This window comes from Caloenas nicobarica, chromosome 7, assembly GCF_036013445.1.
Source record: "Caloenas nicobarica isolate bCalNic1 chromosome 7, bCalNic1.hap1, whole genome shotgun sequence".
Lineage (NCBI taxonomy): Eukaryota > Metazoa > Chordata > Aves > Columbiformes > Columbidae > Caloenas > Caloenas nicobarica.
The window spans coordinates 34,648,899-34,663,489 of NC_088251.1; the positions used below are offsets into that span (position 1 = coordinate 34,648,899).

Below are 14,591 nucleotides of genomic sequence, written 5' to 3' on the forward strand. Positions count from 1 at the left end.
TCAGAGGGGCAGAGAGAGGGTTGAACCAGTGAGTTGTCCGTTTGCTTCCTACATGTTCACTCATGACTGTGACAGACAAACGGGTTTTGCTCCTCCATGTAGGGCTGTGCTGTCTGGCCTGGTCATCCAAACAGACGATGCTTTATACAACTGCATTACAGCCAGCCAAAATGAACCATCAGTACAAGGAAGCTTTGATTTGACTACATAAGTTTCCTCTACCATTTTGTATTTTCACCAGGTATAGGCACCCCTGGTTTTGTTATGTTGCAGTAATTTGCATGTAATTTTCCTCCTTCTGCTATCAGACAGTGGCTTCTTCATTACAGTTTTTTGCAAACTAGAATTATAAAACTATTTTGCCAATCAAAACATATCTTGAGAGCATCTCATATTAAGGGAATTAACAGAAATTATTTCTCACATTAGCATAAATTATTTATTTCATGTTTCAATGTTTTGTTTAAAACATGAATAGAAGATACGGAAGACCTAGAACAAAGTCTCAAATAACCATACTGAACAAACTGTTGCTTAACTGTGGTTACCTGCAGGAGAGCTGCACTGTGATTAACAACCTCTGTTCAAATAAATGCAGCACTTACATGAGAAAATCAAGCAATAGCTTTACAACAGAGAAAAATGAAACGCTGAACAGTCACAGTCAGACGATTTTCATATGCCCTCTCAACAAAATTATTGCAGTTCTTTAACTTCATTTGATTTCAGCAAGTTTGGATTACACAGTATTATTTCCCTACTTGCACTTCCTCTTTAGAGGGCCCAGTGTTCTCTAAAGACATGCCTCGTCTTTTTTCAGCTTTGATGACCTTCCCAGACATTGAGATAAAATGAAGATGTGCCATTCTGAAATGTTTCAGAAAGAGTGGCCAAGGAATGTAGCAAGCTAAATTTTGCAACCATGTAAAATATACCTCTCCAACCATGTAAAATACAGCTTTCTGCCATAGCATCTAAAGCTACACAAGGACACATACAGCTGGATGTTCTAATTTAGCCGTAGCCACATGTGGGGAGGTTAGCATGGAGAGACATCCCTCTGCAGATATTCTGGGAGACTGTGCCTTCCCTGACTTCCCACTAAAAGCCTCACTGCTGTCTTTTTGCAGGTTAAGCTAGCTGCACGCTGCAGAGAAAAAAGCTGGCTATGGCTCAGCTTCTTCCCTTCTGTTTTTAAGCAGATACAAGGCGGCACATGGGGAGGAGGTCTAAAGCAAACTTGCCCTATGTTACTGCTATATTCTAGGTCTGCAGTTCATTCCTGTGTGAGGTTTGCTTCCCAAGCTGTAAACTCCCTTATGTTAGAATGTATTTCAGCTCTCCAGAGTTGAAACTATAGCTTTAGCTGTGACCTTTACAGCACATAGTATGCTATCAGCACATAAACAAGATAATATAACCCCTTAAACATGCTCAGCTTCAGTAAGGTTGCACAGCTGTTTAAGAAGTAAAAGCTGAGCAAGCAGAAGTTGTATCCATAGAGCGGGAACTTTAAGCCTCACGGAGACCTCTTTGTTCTCTTAAGAGGTTAAATTACATACTCTGTCCAGTCATGAAACAGCTTACAACATTATCTCATGTGGGCTTCCCAAACCAATGTTCCCTTATGTGCCACAGCACATGTTTGAACGGCAAGTGTTCAAATCGCCTCGCAGACCCTGGATCAGTCGCAGGGACTAGATTGGATACTTGGAAGCATATAATTTATATGTTATTTTATTTGTCATTTTTTGTACAGGCACAAACTTATGAATATTTTGGTTGGGTGCCTCTGCTGTCTTACTGACTTGTTTCATATTACCAAAATAAAGCAAAATGATAAATCTAAAATGCCAAATATTTATGCAAGAAAAAGAATTTCAGTATAACAAATTGTGCCTCAGGCAGACAGATTAAAGTCTCAAAATGCACATCAGAATATGATGGCTTTATGTTCATTCATTGAAGAAGAACATAAACAGTTTAAAATGAAGCTTTCTTTTTTGTAAATAAGGAAGAAGGGCTGTCATTCACACTCCAGGACAAAATACTGCAGCAGTATGAGACATTACCACCTCCTTTACCTCTTACTAGCCCTTTTCCAGGGACAACCGCCCCGCCAGCAGAGTAGAAAGCCCTTCACAGCAGAGACAGCTTTTTTACTTTTCCTCTCTTTCTCTGGCAACTTAAGCTGTCACATAAGGCTATGAATGGAAATGGCTGAGGTGAGGGTATGCATGTTCCTTCGTCTGATGCCACGACAGGAACAGAACCTGCAGTGTGACAAATCAGACACCTGGGGGTAGCAATATTTGAAATCACCACCACAAGACTTGCCAGGCCATAGACGAAGTAAGAGAGAGATCCTGTGCACTGCATATTCTCAGAGGCAGATCCAGCAAACCGTCACACACTTGTTCCAGTATCTGTGAGGTATCAGCTCTCTGAAAGGTTGCGAAGAGAATTTATCTTATGTATCTTCATATTTAAGCCACCTTAAGACGAGTGTGTTAATAGGATGCCTGAATCACTCTGCATTCATAATGGCTCTTGTTAAATAAAAGGGAGAATATTATGCAGAAGTACTTAAGTATCAAAAGGGATACTTTAGCTCTGCTTATCAGGCATGCAGGTTAAGTATGGGCTTTCTGATACCGTCTTCTCATCTGTGGTACATTATTTTCAGAATCAGCATGATCTAAGAAAATTATTTTGAAAGGCCTGAAGTACAAATGATGTTTGTATCAAATGAGGACGTAATTCTCTAATTACTTGAGATAGCTTACTAGAAATAATGCTTAATTTAAGAAGGTATAGAACATTTAGCATCATTATTGCTTCCTATAATGCAATATCTTTAAGAACTTTAAATGAAAAATTGTCATTATAGAATATTTTTGTCCTCTCCCCTTCTCCTTCCTCCTCTCATCCCTCAAATGCTTTTGAGGGTTAATTTACTTCTACTTCGGTGTCTTTCAAGCTAAATTTACTTAATTTAAAAGTACTGTTATTCTCTTACAACTTTCAGTCCTTGAAATACCCAGCATTTAATGTATCTGATGATGATGTTTCTTAGCTAAGAAACACAACACACATCAGCCATGATAAAGATTTGACATTGAAACTCAGTTAATAGCTCTGTAGTTGAAGTTTTGCCTGGAACAAAGTATAAATTACCACATTGCAGTTGCTTTAGCTATGTAAGGCTACCAACGGTCGAAAGCGATAAAAGATGGATTTTACTGGGTAAAGGCAATAGTATCTGGCAGTATGGAGAGAAGCAGGCCTTTAAAACAAGGCCAGACTTACAAGTTAATATTCAGCACACAGATGAATATTGAAAATATTGTGTTCTGCTTTTCAGAAGCCTGTAATTGTGTGCCATCAAAATTTTTGCTATCGATAAGGTGTGGTCCTATTTGTCCTTTTTGTTGGCAGCATGCAAGACGACAGTTTAGAATCCTCAACTTCGATATCTCAACTTCTGAGAGAAAGTTATTTAGCTGAAACTAAACATCAAGGGAGGAGCGAAAGAAGCAGATCAGAACCAGCTTCTCACAATTTCCATTATGGCAACGCTTCTGGTGATTCAGATGAAGTAGCTGTCCAAGATGACCTTCCAGATCTCTCTGCCTTTTTGAGCCAAGAAGAGCTAGATCAAAGTGTAAACCTGGCAAGACAAGCTATTGATCAGAATCCACTGGAAACTAAACAGGATGAGCTCCAGGCACCGTCACAACATCCCCCAGATCAACTGAAAAACCCAGGAAAACACAAACAAATGGCCCAGTCTACAGCTCTGAAAACATCAGACAATGGCCCACACTCCAATTTTTGTCAGGACCATGTCAGAAATACAAAGGGCTCCAAAGGGAGCTCTCAAGATCTAAAGAAACATCTCCCTTCTGAATCAGAATCAAAAAAGGAATTCCTAAACAAGGCAGCAGATTTTATAGAGGAGCTCTCGTCACTTTTCAAAGCTCACAACTCTGAAAGGATAAGACCCCGAACATGCAAAAACTACAGGAGCAAAATTGATTCTAAGAACAAGCCTGCTCAACAAGGCAGCTCTAGCCTATGTAGCACATCAGACAACAGAGAAAGGCTTTCCATTCCCATACCCCAAGACTTGGAAAACAAAGCAGAGAAAACATTTGAACAAACAGATGATCAACAGGCATCAAACTTGGAATCTATCAATCAGTTAACGAGCGCAGAGCTAAAACCAGAGTCAGAATCTGCATCTGTATATTCTGATGAGCCTATTGGACAACCACCACGCTTTACTCAAAAACTGAAGAGCAGGGAAGTTCCTGAAGGAACCAAAGTGCAATTGGACTGCATTGTGGTAGGAATCCCAGCACCTGAAGTCAGGTAAACATATTCTGCACTTGCCATTTTGTATTGCTGTAACACTAGGTGTATGACTTACTCTTTCCAGATACTTTGATGTGTATGTTTCAGTAATCTGCAGCAGAAGTCCCTTGATCTTGGTTAGTAAAATTTATTGGGAAAAAAAATTGCTTTCTTTAAGTTATACAAAAGGTTGCTTATATTTTAAGATGACATATTTTGGGACGCATTATTTTCTTTGAATTTTAGAGAACTGTTTTTAAGTACTGAACTTCCATAATTTTAAAAAAGTGCTAACTCTGTAGTTAGAAATGTTAGTTAACTTTATGGAAATCAAGACCGATTGTGTAAACCAGCTAAAAATACCAGTGGCTGTGAGATCTTAGGCTGATGTCTGAACATATTTGAGATGAGTGAACATATGGGTTCCTATGAACCAAAACCATGCATACCTGAACACCAATGCTTGTGAGACCTCAGGCTGATGTCTGAACGTATTTGAGGTGCGTGGACATAGGTTCCTATAAACAATAATCATCCACACATTAACAGAGAGGAAACAATTTCATTTAAGTTATTACACAAATAACTAGGAGCAGCTCAGATCTAATTCAGATTCTGACAATGACTGAAACTTAAATAAGTAGCATTTGCAAAGATCACTGGAGAGGAAAATAATGTGAAAAGGCTACACTTTATTTGTCAATGACATCAGTGGAATGAGAAACAGATTTTTTTAACTTTTAAACTTATCTTGAAAATTCTTAGATCTCATCAGCGTTTCTAAATCTAAATTTGTTGATGCAGAGCTCATTAGCCAAATTTACTTCTGAATTACAGTGGTAGAATTATATTTCCTTTGCTGAGACTGTACAACTCCAATAGAAGGGAAAATTCTATCCATCTTTTAGAGACATACTATAAAAATTTGCATCCTAATATCTCCAGTATCATAAAGACATACCCTTAGATGGTTGCCTACCCTCTTATAGGCATTTTAGAAATCTGTGTTGCTTTTTTAAATACTGAAAATAACTGTTTGCATCTTCAGCATCTAATTAAAGGACTCTGAGCTTCAAAGATGGTCCACTTTTTCCAATTGTCAGCTCACTGTCTTCCTTACATACTTAGACAATGCTGGGTACAGCACTACTATCACTTCCACTGCAGTCAACACCTTTTATCATCTTTCCCACTGAACTAATAGACACAATAATCGAATGAAAACTATCTCAACATCCAAAGACAGAAGCTCCAAAGATCTTTGCAGTAAAGAATCTTTGTCTTCCACTCCCTTGGATTTCCGGCACACCAGCTGCTAATTTTCCAGAAGGAAGAAGCTTTTACAACACATTATTAAATACATAGGAACAAGGATCTACAAATGAATTTTCTTGTTATGAACAGCCGTGTCAGGAAGACAAGAAGTTACCGAGTTCATAGGATCCCTGAACTGTGACTGCCAGACCATTTTGCCCCACTAATGCCTTCAGTAGTAACATGTAGGTTCTCAGTCCCAAACAAGACCTTGCCCCGTGGTGCCACACAGGGTCTCTTGTCCATGACAGGAAATATCATCATCCCCCAGATATCAGCAATGCTATCTGAAGACTCCCCTTGCTTATGAAGATTTTGAGACTTATTTCTCCAGGCAATTGCCTTGATAAATCTTTTTGATATAACACTAAAAATGTCAGGAGGATCCCTGGACACAGGAAATACATTTTTTTCCTCTCATCATTCATAGATTATAATACAAAGACAACAACTGAAATAATCTTCTCTTATGTATATAGACCTGTACACAAACTTGATCTGGCTTTCTTTGCTTTCAGAAAATGTGAATAATGAATTGCTTGTTCATAGACATACACTCCGATGCACAATGTTAATTTTATGTATTTCTCCAGAAGGCCACACTACCATGCTTATAACAGCACATCATGCCCATGCCACTGACATATACATAAAACTGACGAGGTGTTTGTGCCATCTAAGTTGAGGCATTTAAACCTATCTGAATTAGAAGCTGACACTACTAAAGTCACCGAAGCCTTGCAAGGGCAAATTGGAGAACTCAGGAACAATGACTCATCCCATGGAGGATCCAGGGATGGCCAAGATGCCACTCAATGCAGGAACCGCTTGATTCCACAGAATTGGATGACGGTTATCTTTGTAACTTGGGTCTGGTTTTTTTCCAACAAAACTTAAGCTTTTCCATTGAAATTTCTATTTCAACATCAGCAGAAAGAAGTCCCATAGGGAAAATCAGTCCCAAGCAGTCAAGCTCAAGAAAAAGATCAGGCTTAGCTTTCAGTGTCACTATTTAAACTAACAAATAAAGGATAAATCACAAGAGGGTAAGTTTGAACTATCTCTCCCCTGGTGTTTGTGTGTGTGTGTATATGCTGTATTAAGGAGAAAGCTAGGAATGTTAGCTGCTTGAAGTTTCCTGATCATAACTCTTTGTTAACAAAACTTCTGTGCTGTTCATCCAAGATTCTTTCAACTCCACCAATGTTTAGGAGTAACACTAAGAAAGTGTGCAAAAAAATTTCAGTTGTCTGATTGATAACTATTCATGCGCTTCCAGTGATCATGGCCTTTTTAGTCACTGTTACAGCACAAGGAAACCAGAAAATATAATGTACTTTGGGATATGTGTTCCATTAACCAAGGCGACCAAGAGAATGCAGGGTTTTTTCACTAAAAATAGTGCTTGTCTTTGATCTGCTGTGAAAAGCCTCCAAAATAGTGAAGGAAGCATCTTGCTGGCCGTAGTTGTGGAACTGTGCTCAGAACCGGCAACCATCTTGCTTTGAGTGTAACAGTCTTCCGAGCTTTGTGGTTAGTTCAGTATCTGTGGAGCTGGGCAAGGAGAGAAGAATTCTAATAGACAAGCAAGAGAGATACAAAAATCAGTAGTCCCAGGAAAGGACAAACTGCCAATGTGTCAACTGATGAAAGAACGTTTAATGCTGATGGGCTTTAAAGCATGATTGCTTCTTCCTTCAACTTAGCTGAATGACCAAGCTCAGAAAACAAGCATCCTTTGGACATACGTCAGCTAATGCAGGCTTGCATGGAATTGCTAACCACAGAAAGGAATCCCATGTCACTTACGATGCTTACAACATATACACTTACAATATAGAAGTGGTATGGTGGGAACCGAGAGTGTTGTGAAACAAGAACAAGATTCAACAAGCTCTGTAATGTAGTTTCTCAGTCAATACTAGGAACAATCAGATGGTTAAACTGATGTAATGTGGATTATACGAGAGAAATTAGAGGCAGGAGATTTAGAAAGAAGCTGTTCACAGGAGTGGGAAGGACTGGAAAATATGATGGACAGATATCATGTTTGAAAACAAGACAGTACAAAACAAAATTGATGATGTAAAAAATGGTATAAATGACACTGATGATGGATCAGAGCCAAAAATGTCATTGGCAATGATAAAGCAGTATAATTTACAGGCTTGCTAGGTAACTATCTGGCCTATACGAGGGCTCGCTGAGGGACAGAAAATTGGATGGTGGAGCAAGAGAAGAAACTGGGCAGTGATGTGAAATATCAGTATATGGAAAGCTAAATCCTGCTTGGCTGAATACAGATAGACCTGTCCAACCACTTGTAAAGATATCTCAGCCTTAATGTAACAAGTGTTAGAGGAAGCTCGTTAAGCCTACCTATGCAGAAAGAAGTTTCCATGAAACTTTATCCATTTTCAGTATCACCAGCTGAATGCAGTGACATAGAACACATGAACAAAGATTGATATTCTAGTATGTGGGCCTCCAGCTAGCTCAAACATTAGCTCACAATTAAAGAGCATTACTGCAATTATTGATTGATTACTTTACTCTGACTATACTGCAGGTTAGAAATAAGCATTTAAGAGAAGTGTGTAGCGTATTTCCAAAGTGTTAAAGGTTTTGATGACCTCCTTCTCATGCTTCCTTCTACAGCTTTGTTTCTGTAAGAGTAATGACAGTTGTGACATTCACTCCCCTTTGTGAGCAGAGCACTCCTTATTCCCTCAAGTTCAGAGGTGCCTACATTTTTCCAAACTGTTTGGCACATCACTCCTAGGTTAATTTTACTTATGAATCACATTGCATAGTTTGGCATACACAGTTATCCTGGAAGTGTCATGAGGATTTGATGTTCTAAAAACAGGCTGCATGTCATAAGGTTTCCATGAAAACATTCTTTAACACAGGCATACAAAGCTTAAAAAGTGCTTTTTAGTGCTTCTTTGTTTAAGGAGACTAGACTGCAACTAATCACAGATTTTTAGAGACTCTGAAGCCATATAGGATCAATTAGGATTATTTCTTCCTGGCTGCCAAATGAAAACATTTACCTGTTTTAGTGCTCTGAGCCTAGAGAGCTAAACTTCTCTTACATGCAACTCCAATCAAGTCAATGGCTTAAGACTTAGGATGAATTTGGCACAGCAGATCACACTGCTTGTGCTTAATGTGCATCTGCCTTGTGTGATGAAGCTATCGCTACAATTCATGGCAGGAATGAAATGTCAGTGACAGAGAGTATCACTACTTCAGCCATGCCGCGTATCTCAATGTCAGAACTCCCTTTGGAACTGACATTTCATTGCTAGCATGTACAACGTTTTGATGGTTAGAATAAAAGAAAATGTTAACAAGCAAAGAGTAAATATGGCCTTTCCAAAGATTTACATAAAGCTTAATTTTACAAGAGAGAATTGTTTTTCATTTATAAGCATTGCAGAGATAATATACATGTAGCATGCTCTTTTTTTCAGCTTAATCTCAAAATACTTCAGCTTTATGGTGAAAATAGTGACTAAGGAACACACTGCATAGGAGAACTAAACACAGGTTTGAAACAAAAGTTTATTCCTAAAGTTTTAAATCACGTGGCAAATTTTGGACTAGTCAGAGGAAAAAATAACTGCAAATAAAAGAATTAACTCAATCCTGCTTCACTGTCTGAGTCTGCTAAAGGAATATACTACTCACATACCACTAAAATAACTGGAGGAAATAGCTTACACAGTGGTTTTACATTTGCTTATAAGAAATCAGAACTGTGTCTTACAAAGGCATGCAGTACAGACTTATCTCTACACAAACATAATAGGCTAACTGGAAAAGTTGCTCAGTAGTAAGACAAGGAGTTCTCATATCTTACTGGTGTTTGTATTGCAGCATTTTGTATAATGTGTTCTGCTTTATCTGTCATTTGAGTGAGGAGCCACATTTGAGTGGACACAAAAATATAATATCAGTGTACTACCTAAGTTATTTTATTGTTCTGAAAAGATGTTCTGAAAGTAAGATCAAATTCTAGAACATGGGTATTCCCTTTAATAGTTTTTCATATCTGCTAAAGCCAACATGCTAAAACAAGGCTACATTATAAGGAAGAGGCATGAGTTAGGTATATAAAAAGGCATGAGTAAGTGCCATGACTCACCTCCCAAAGCACGCAGTTGCCTACAGGAATTACACACCTAAAAGGTGACTTGTATATTCATATTCCAAATTCGGGCTTGTAGTCATAGAACTGTGCATGAACCTTAGGTCTTCCCTCCTGAAAATGTGACTGTTGTTAATTATCACCAATTGCAAATCTCGGAAACAACAGAAGAATAAACCACACTGTATATAGAATAAAAAAAGAAAAAAAAAGAAAAAAAATCCCCCTTTGATATCACAGGAATCCTATATAATTTCCTGATCTGGACCTTTAAAAATGGCACTAATTAAAGAATCTTTTCAATCAACTCTGGAGTGTACATTACCATAGTTCTCCCTTGGGACTGCTAAATGTTTCCTCTTCATACTCATGGTAGAGTTGTTCCTCTATCCCAGGCACTAGATGTTTGTGTTCTGGACACCAAGGACCCCACGACTGCTATGATGTCTGTATCTACATGTTTATAGAGACGTCACTGAACAGAAAAGCAAATGTGATATGCGCTTCTGGGGAGCCAGTCAAAAAAACCCCACTGTATCTAATTATTAGTGGGGAAAATACCAGATTTGGGCAAGTCATGATGGGCAAAGTCTAAAATAGATATAGCTTTTCCTTCTATTTGAAGAGGTTTGTGTTAGAGGTTCCTGCATGGACTATGAGTGAATATGAACACTACGGCTCAATCAGAAGAAGCTAGAAAGACCATTATTTTTAAAGGAAATATATTTTGAATGGAAGTGTAAACCAATTCTTTCAAAATAAAGATGACACAAATAAAAAGCAGGATTTGCAAACTAAATGCTAGTGAAGAACCATACAACCTAATCTACTAGAAAATAATGGTAATGGTACTGTGATCGTGTAATCCTTTTAAGAGAGGTAGTTTGTAAATAATAATTCTAAGACCAGTGATTTTACTTTTTAAAAATTATTTTGAAGTGCTGCTTCAGGCCTTCTATAAAAGATAAAGAGAATGATAGGTAAACGATAAAAAGGTAAAGAAGATAAAGAGAATGGTTACATACTCCAGAGAAATATATGAATATAAATACATACATATATATACAGTTTCTCTGTCTTCATACTCTTCCCTAAGTGTGTGCTTTTGGCCACTGTGAAAACAGCATGCTGGGTTAGGTGGACTTGTGCTCTGAGCCAGAACACCCAGTAAGTTCTTATTTATCTTTTTACATGTGCTAGTTCACCTGGCATCCCAGGGTATGTCTTGATGTTATTGCTCCCTTTTGTACGATGACAGCTGATTCTTGAAGTTCCAAAGGTGCTGCACGTTCTACAGGTTTGGTTAATATTCAGAACACTGTTTACACTGTATTGTGAAGCACCTGAGGTTTGAGAAGTAGCATGAATGGCTGCTGAAAGCTATCCTGGAGTGAAGTGTTGTCCTAGGCAGACTGTCCACTGACAGAAAGTACCTCGGAGCATCTCATTTTGCCCCCCAAAGTGGTAGAAAACCTAGCAAATGAACTGTGTCAGACTTCAGAGGGACAGGGGAATCCTCTCTTAATGCTGTGGCTCGCACTGAGTTCAAGCAAACACCTCTGGCCATTTAAGATCCGGCTGTAGTCTCCTGAATGCCCAGTCCCTTCTATAATGGTCATTAACATTTACCAAAAGTGATATATAGGAGAATTTGTACAGCTCAGATATCCTAGATCCACATGCCTAGTGTCCTGGTGCAAACTCATTTTCATTAGACCAGAACTGGGGTGGCTGGGCCTGGGAACACATTTGAACCTGCTGTCCTTGCTTCAGAGCAAGAAACTTCCAGCAAAGAAGTCAGCATCAGGATTTTAACATTTTAAAGTACTGCTGCCAGATCCACAAGAGCTTGTCTATCAAAGGCCTAAGGCTCAAATGGAAGAGAAATGAGTAACTTTGGCTGAAGTTCTCTGCATAAAGCAGTGCCAGTTTCTCACTGGTAAAACCCTGCAAGAAGGATGTGGCTGTATTTTAGTGAAGCAAAGCTGTACTTCAGCTTGGAAATGTCAGGGAAGAGAGCTGGGACATTTTACACCCTGCTGGCACCGTCTTTTAACATGATGACATTTACTACACAACTGTCCACTGCAGTCGCAAATGTTAAATTCATAAATGTCATTTTCTTAGATCCATTTTCAATTCTTGCTACAATGGTCGCTTTTAAAAGAGGATAAGCAAGCAGATGTAGACTCAAACCAAGACTTTTAAGTTCTAGCTCTCTAGTTACAAAGGTTTGCCATTCTAAAAGGGGAAATTGTGTTGAGCAGTGTGATTCATTCTACAGTGCAGACCTGTACGCTTTCCAAGCTGTACATTCATGTCAGTTGACTGTACAGCTACAGATGCCACTAACGTGCAGCTCGGAGTGTACTGAGGAATGCCCTGGCTGCTCTAAGAAAGCCATGCTGGACGGCTAGGACTGGTGCTGCACAAATAGTGCTTGGTTTATTTCTTAGCTATGTAATCAGCATTTAAGTTCCAGATCTGTACTCCTTCATACCTCATAGTCACTTTGAGGCTCCTTTTCCAATTCTACATTATATTTCTATTAAATTCTGGTTTTCCACTGGTATGGACTAACTTATAGGGGTTTTTTCCCCCAAGATATTAATTTGGGGTTTTCTTCATGCTCAATTTGTAGCACAAACTGTTGTAAAAAGTTTTTCTTCCAAGAGGTGAACAGAATTGAATTGTTAAACAAATTTATTTATTAATGTTTTTCTAAATTATCTGAAATGGAAATGTATTGAGTACCTTAACGTATGAGCCAGGAAATATAAATATTATAATTTATTACTCAAAACCCTATCCTTATCCTTTCCACAACTAATCTTATTTGCTGTAATATATAACAGTAAATACATTTGCCATCACTTTGATAAACATTTGCATGCACTCAAAAACTAGCAGGTACTTTTACCAAGTTACTGTATAAAGGTGGATTAAACAACTATTCATTTTAAAAAATTACTTGAATAAAAAAATATTATCAGTATGACAGCCCCCACCTAGGCATGCACAAGAGGCATTAATCACCCATACTCAACCCATGTTAAGAAAGCAGCAGTAAACAGAAAATACCAATACATTTTTAAGAAAAGTCATGGTGAAGATGAATGTATCTTAGTTTGGCTTGTCAAATTTAGCTAGTTATCTAAAAATACAGGTATTTCCGAGTATTCTAACATTTATTTAAGTCTGGATCCCTATACATAGTACTACACATTGTCTGTAAAACCTAGATTGTTCTCTTAAATTTGAATCTGGTTCTGAAAACCCACCTGTTTTTTCTCTCTGTCTTTTCCCTACTAACAAGCAGCAGCAATCAGGGCTACTCTCCCCTCCTACCATTTCTCAGGTTGAGCTGATGGTTACTGTCATTAACACATTCCATGGAGGTGTCTTTTCAGGTGCTGCTTTTACTTTTGCTTGGATTCCTGCATTTTGTACTGAAACAACCCTTCTGAACACTGAGGGACTTAGGAATGCCCTAGATGAGAGTGTGAAGTCTCTAAAGGGCCTAATACAGTTGTGGATATGTAGCTGAGTTTAAAAGAGAAACACAGCAATATGATGCAGAAAAGAATTACAGATCCAGCTGTCTCACTGGCCATGTCCCTATGAGGAAGTTTGTAACAGATCACTTCTCCTTTCTTGTGAAACACTTATGCCACCTTTTATAAAAAGCAGATTGTCTTAAATATATGACAAAAAATAAATAACATTATAGTAAATTTCACTCACACTGAGAATCAACACAAACATTGGGATCACAAGTTTGAGGGAAATTTGATTACTTCATTTTTTGGTTTTGTTTTTTTTTTTTTCGTTTTGCTACAGTTTAAGCCACAATGCAGATGTGAATGCACCTCAAGAGAAATTCAGAGCTGGATTGATAGCATTCCAAATTCAGATCTCTTCTACACTGCTATTGAAATCCATATATCAAGAAAATTATATGCTAGAGTCACTTACCTAAACTAGTTGGTTAGTATGTTTAAATACTGAAAAGAAAGGAGCTCTGTTATTTGTTGTAATTGGATATTATGAAAATCATAAATATGTTAACCCTGTGACTGTTGATTCAACGCTTGCCTGCAGTACTATGTCAGAACCTTCAGGCTAAAACCCGCTAACCCGCTCATTCAATCATCAGAAAGACTTTGAACATTGTTGTTCTAGTTGTCAAGTTGTTTGCATTGATACACAATATTTTTTGCCTTGCAGGTGGTACTGTGAAGGGAAGGAGCTTGAAAACTCACCAGACATTCAAATTATCCAGGCAGGTGATCAACACTCTCTGGTTATTGTTGAAGCTTTTGAGGAGGATACAGGACGTTACTCGTGCTTTGCTTCAAACATCTATGGAACAGACTCCACTTCTGCAGAGATTTACATAGAAGGTAATGTCAGAATTGTTGTGGAAATTCGTTGTTGTCTTAATCCTGTATGACTAATTTCACTGTTATGTATTTCATATGCTGTGTAACAGATTTGTCACAGAAAATATGTAGCAGAGAATCATCACTTTTCGTCATTATTAACATAGTTATTATTTCTGTATAAAATAGCCTTCAGACAAGTGACTGCCCTTTACATAGAATTTTATTGTGTTGCTTCCCAGAGATTTTATATACCTCACTGCAAGACTGAAGTCTAGGAATATTCAGATTCTGATGCTATTTTATTTTTTTTGTCTGTGGTTACTGTACAGAAATATAAGGACCTAAACTTTGTGTCTAGTTCTTATTAAACTCTTTTCCCT

The 14,591-nt window shown here is 38.1% G+C and overlaps 1 protein-coding gene across 4 annotated transcripts in view; it reads left to right on the plus strand.

The window, feature by feature from the left end:
* MYPN (myopalladin) overlaps positions 1 to 14,591 on the plus strand; it is a 76,263-nt gene that overhangs the window by 23,149 nt on the left and 38,523 nt on the right. For all 4 annotated transcript variants that reach the window (XM_065639464.1, XM_065639465.1, XM_065639466.1 and 1 more), the window contains 2 exons: positions 3,439 to 4,374; positions 14,054 to 14,229. In XM_065639464.1, the coding sequence (XP_065495536.1) occupies positions 3,440 to 4,374; positions 14,054 to 14,229 (1,111 nt within the window). In that variant the 5' untranslated portion in view covers position 3,439. The remainder of the gene's footprint in view (positions 1 to 3,438; positions 4,375 to 14,053; positions 14,230 to 14,591) is intronic.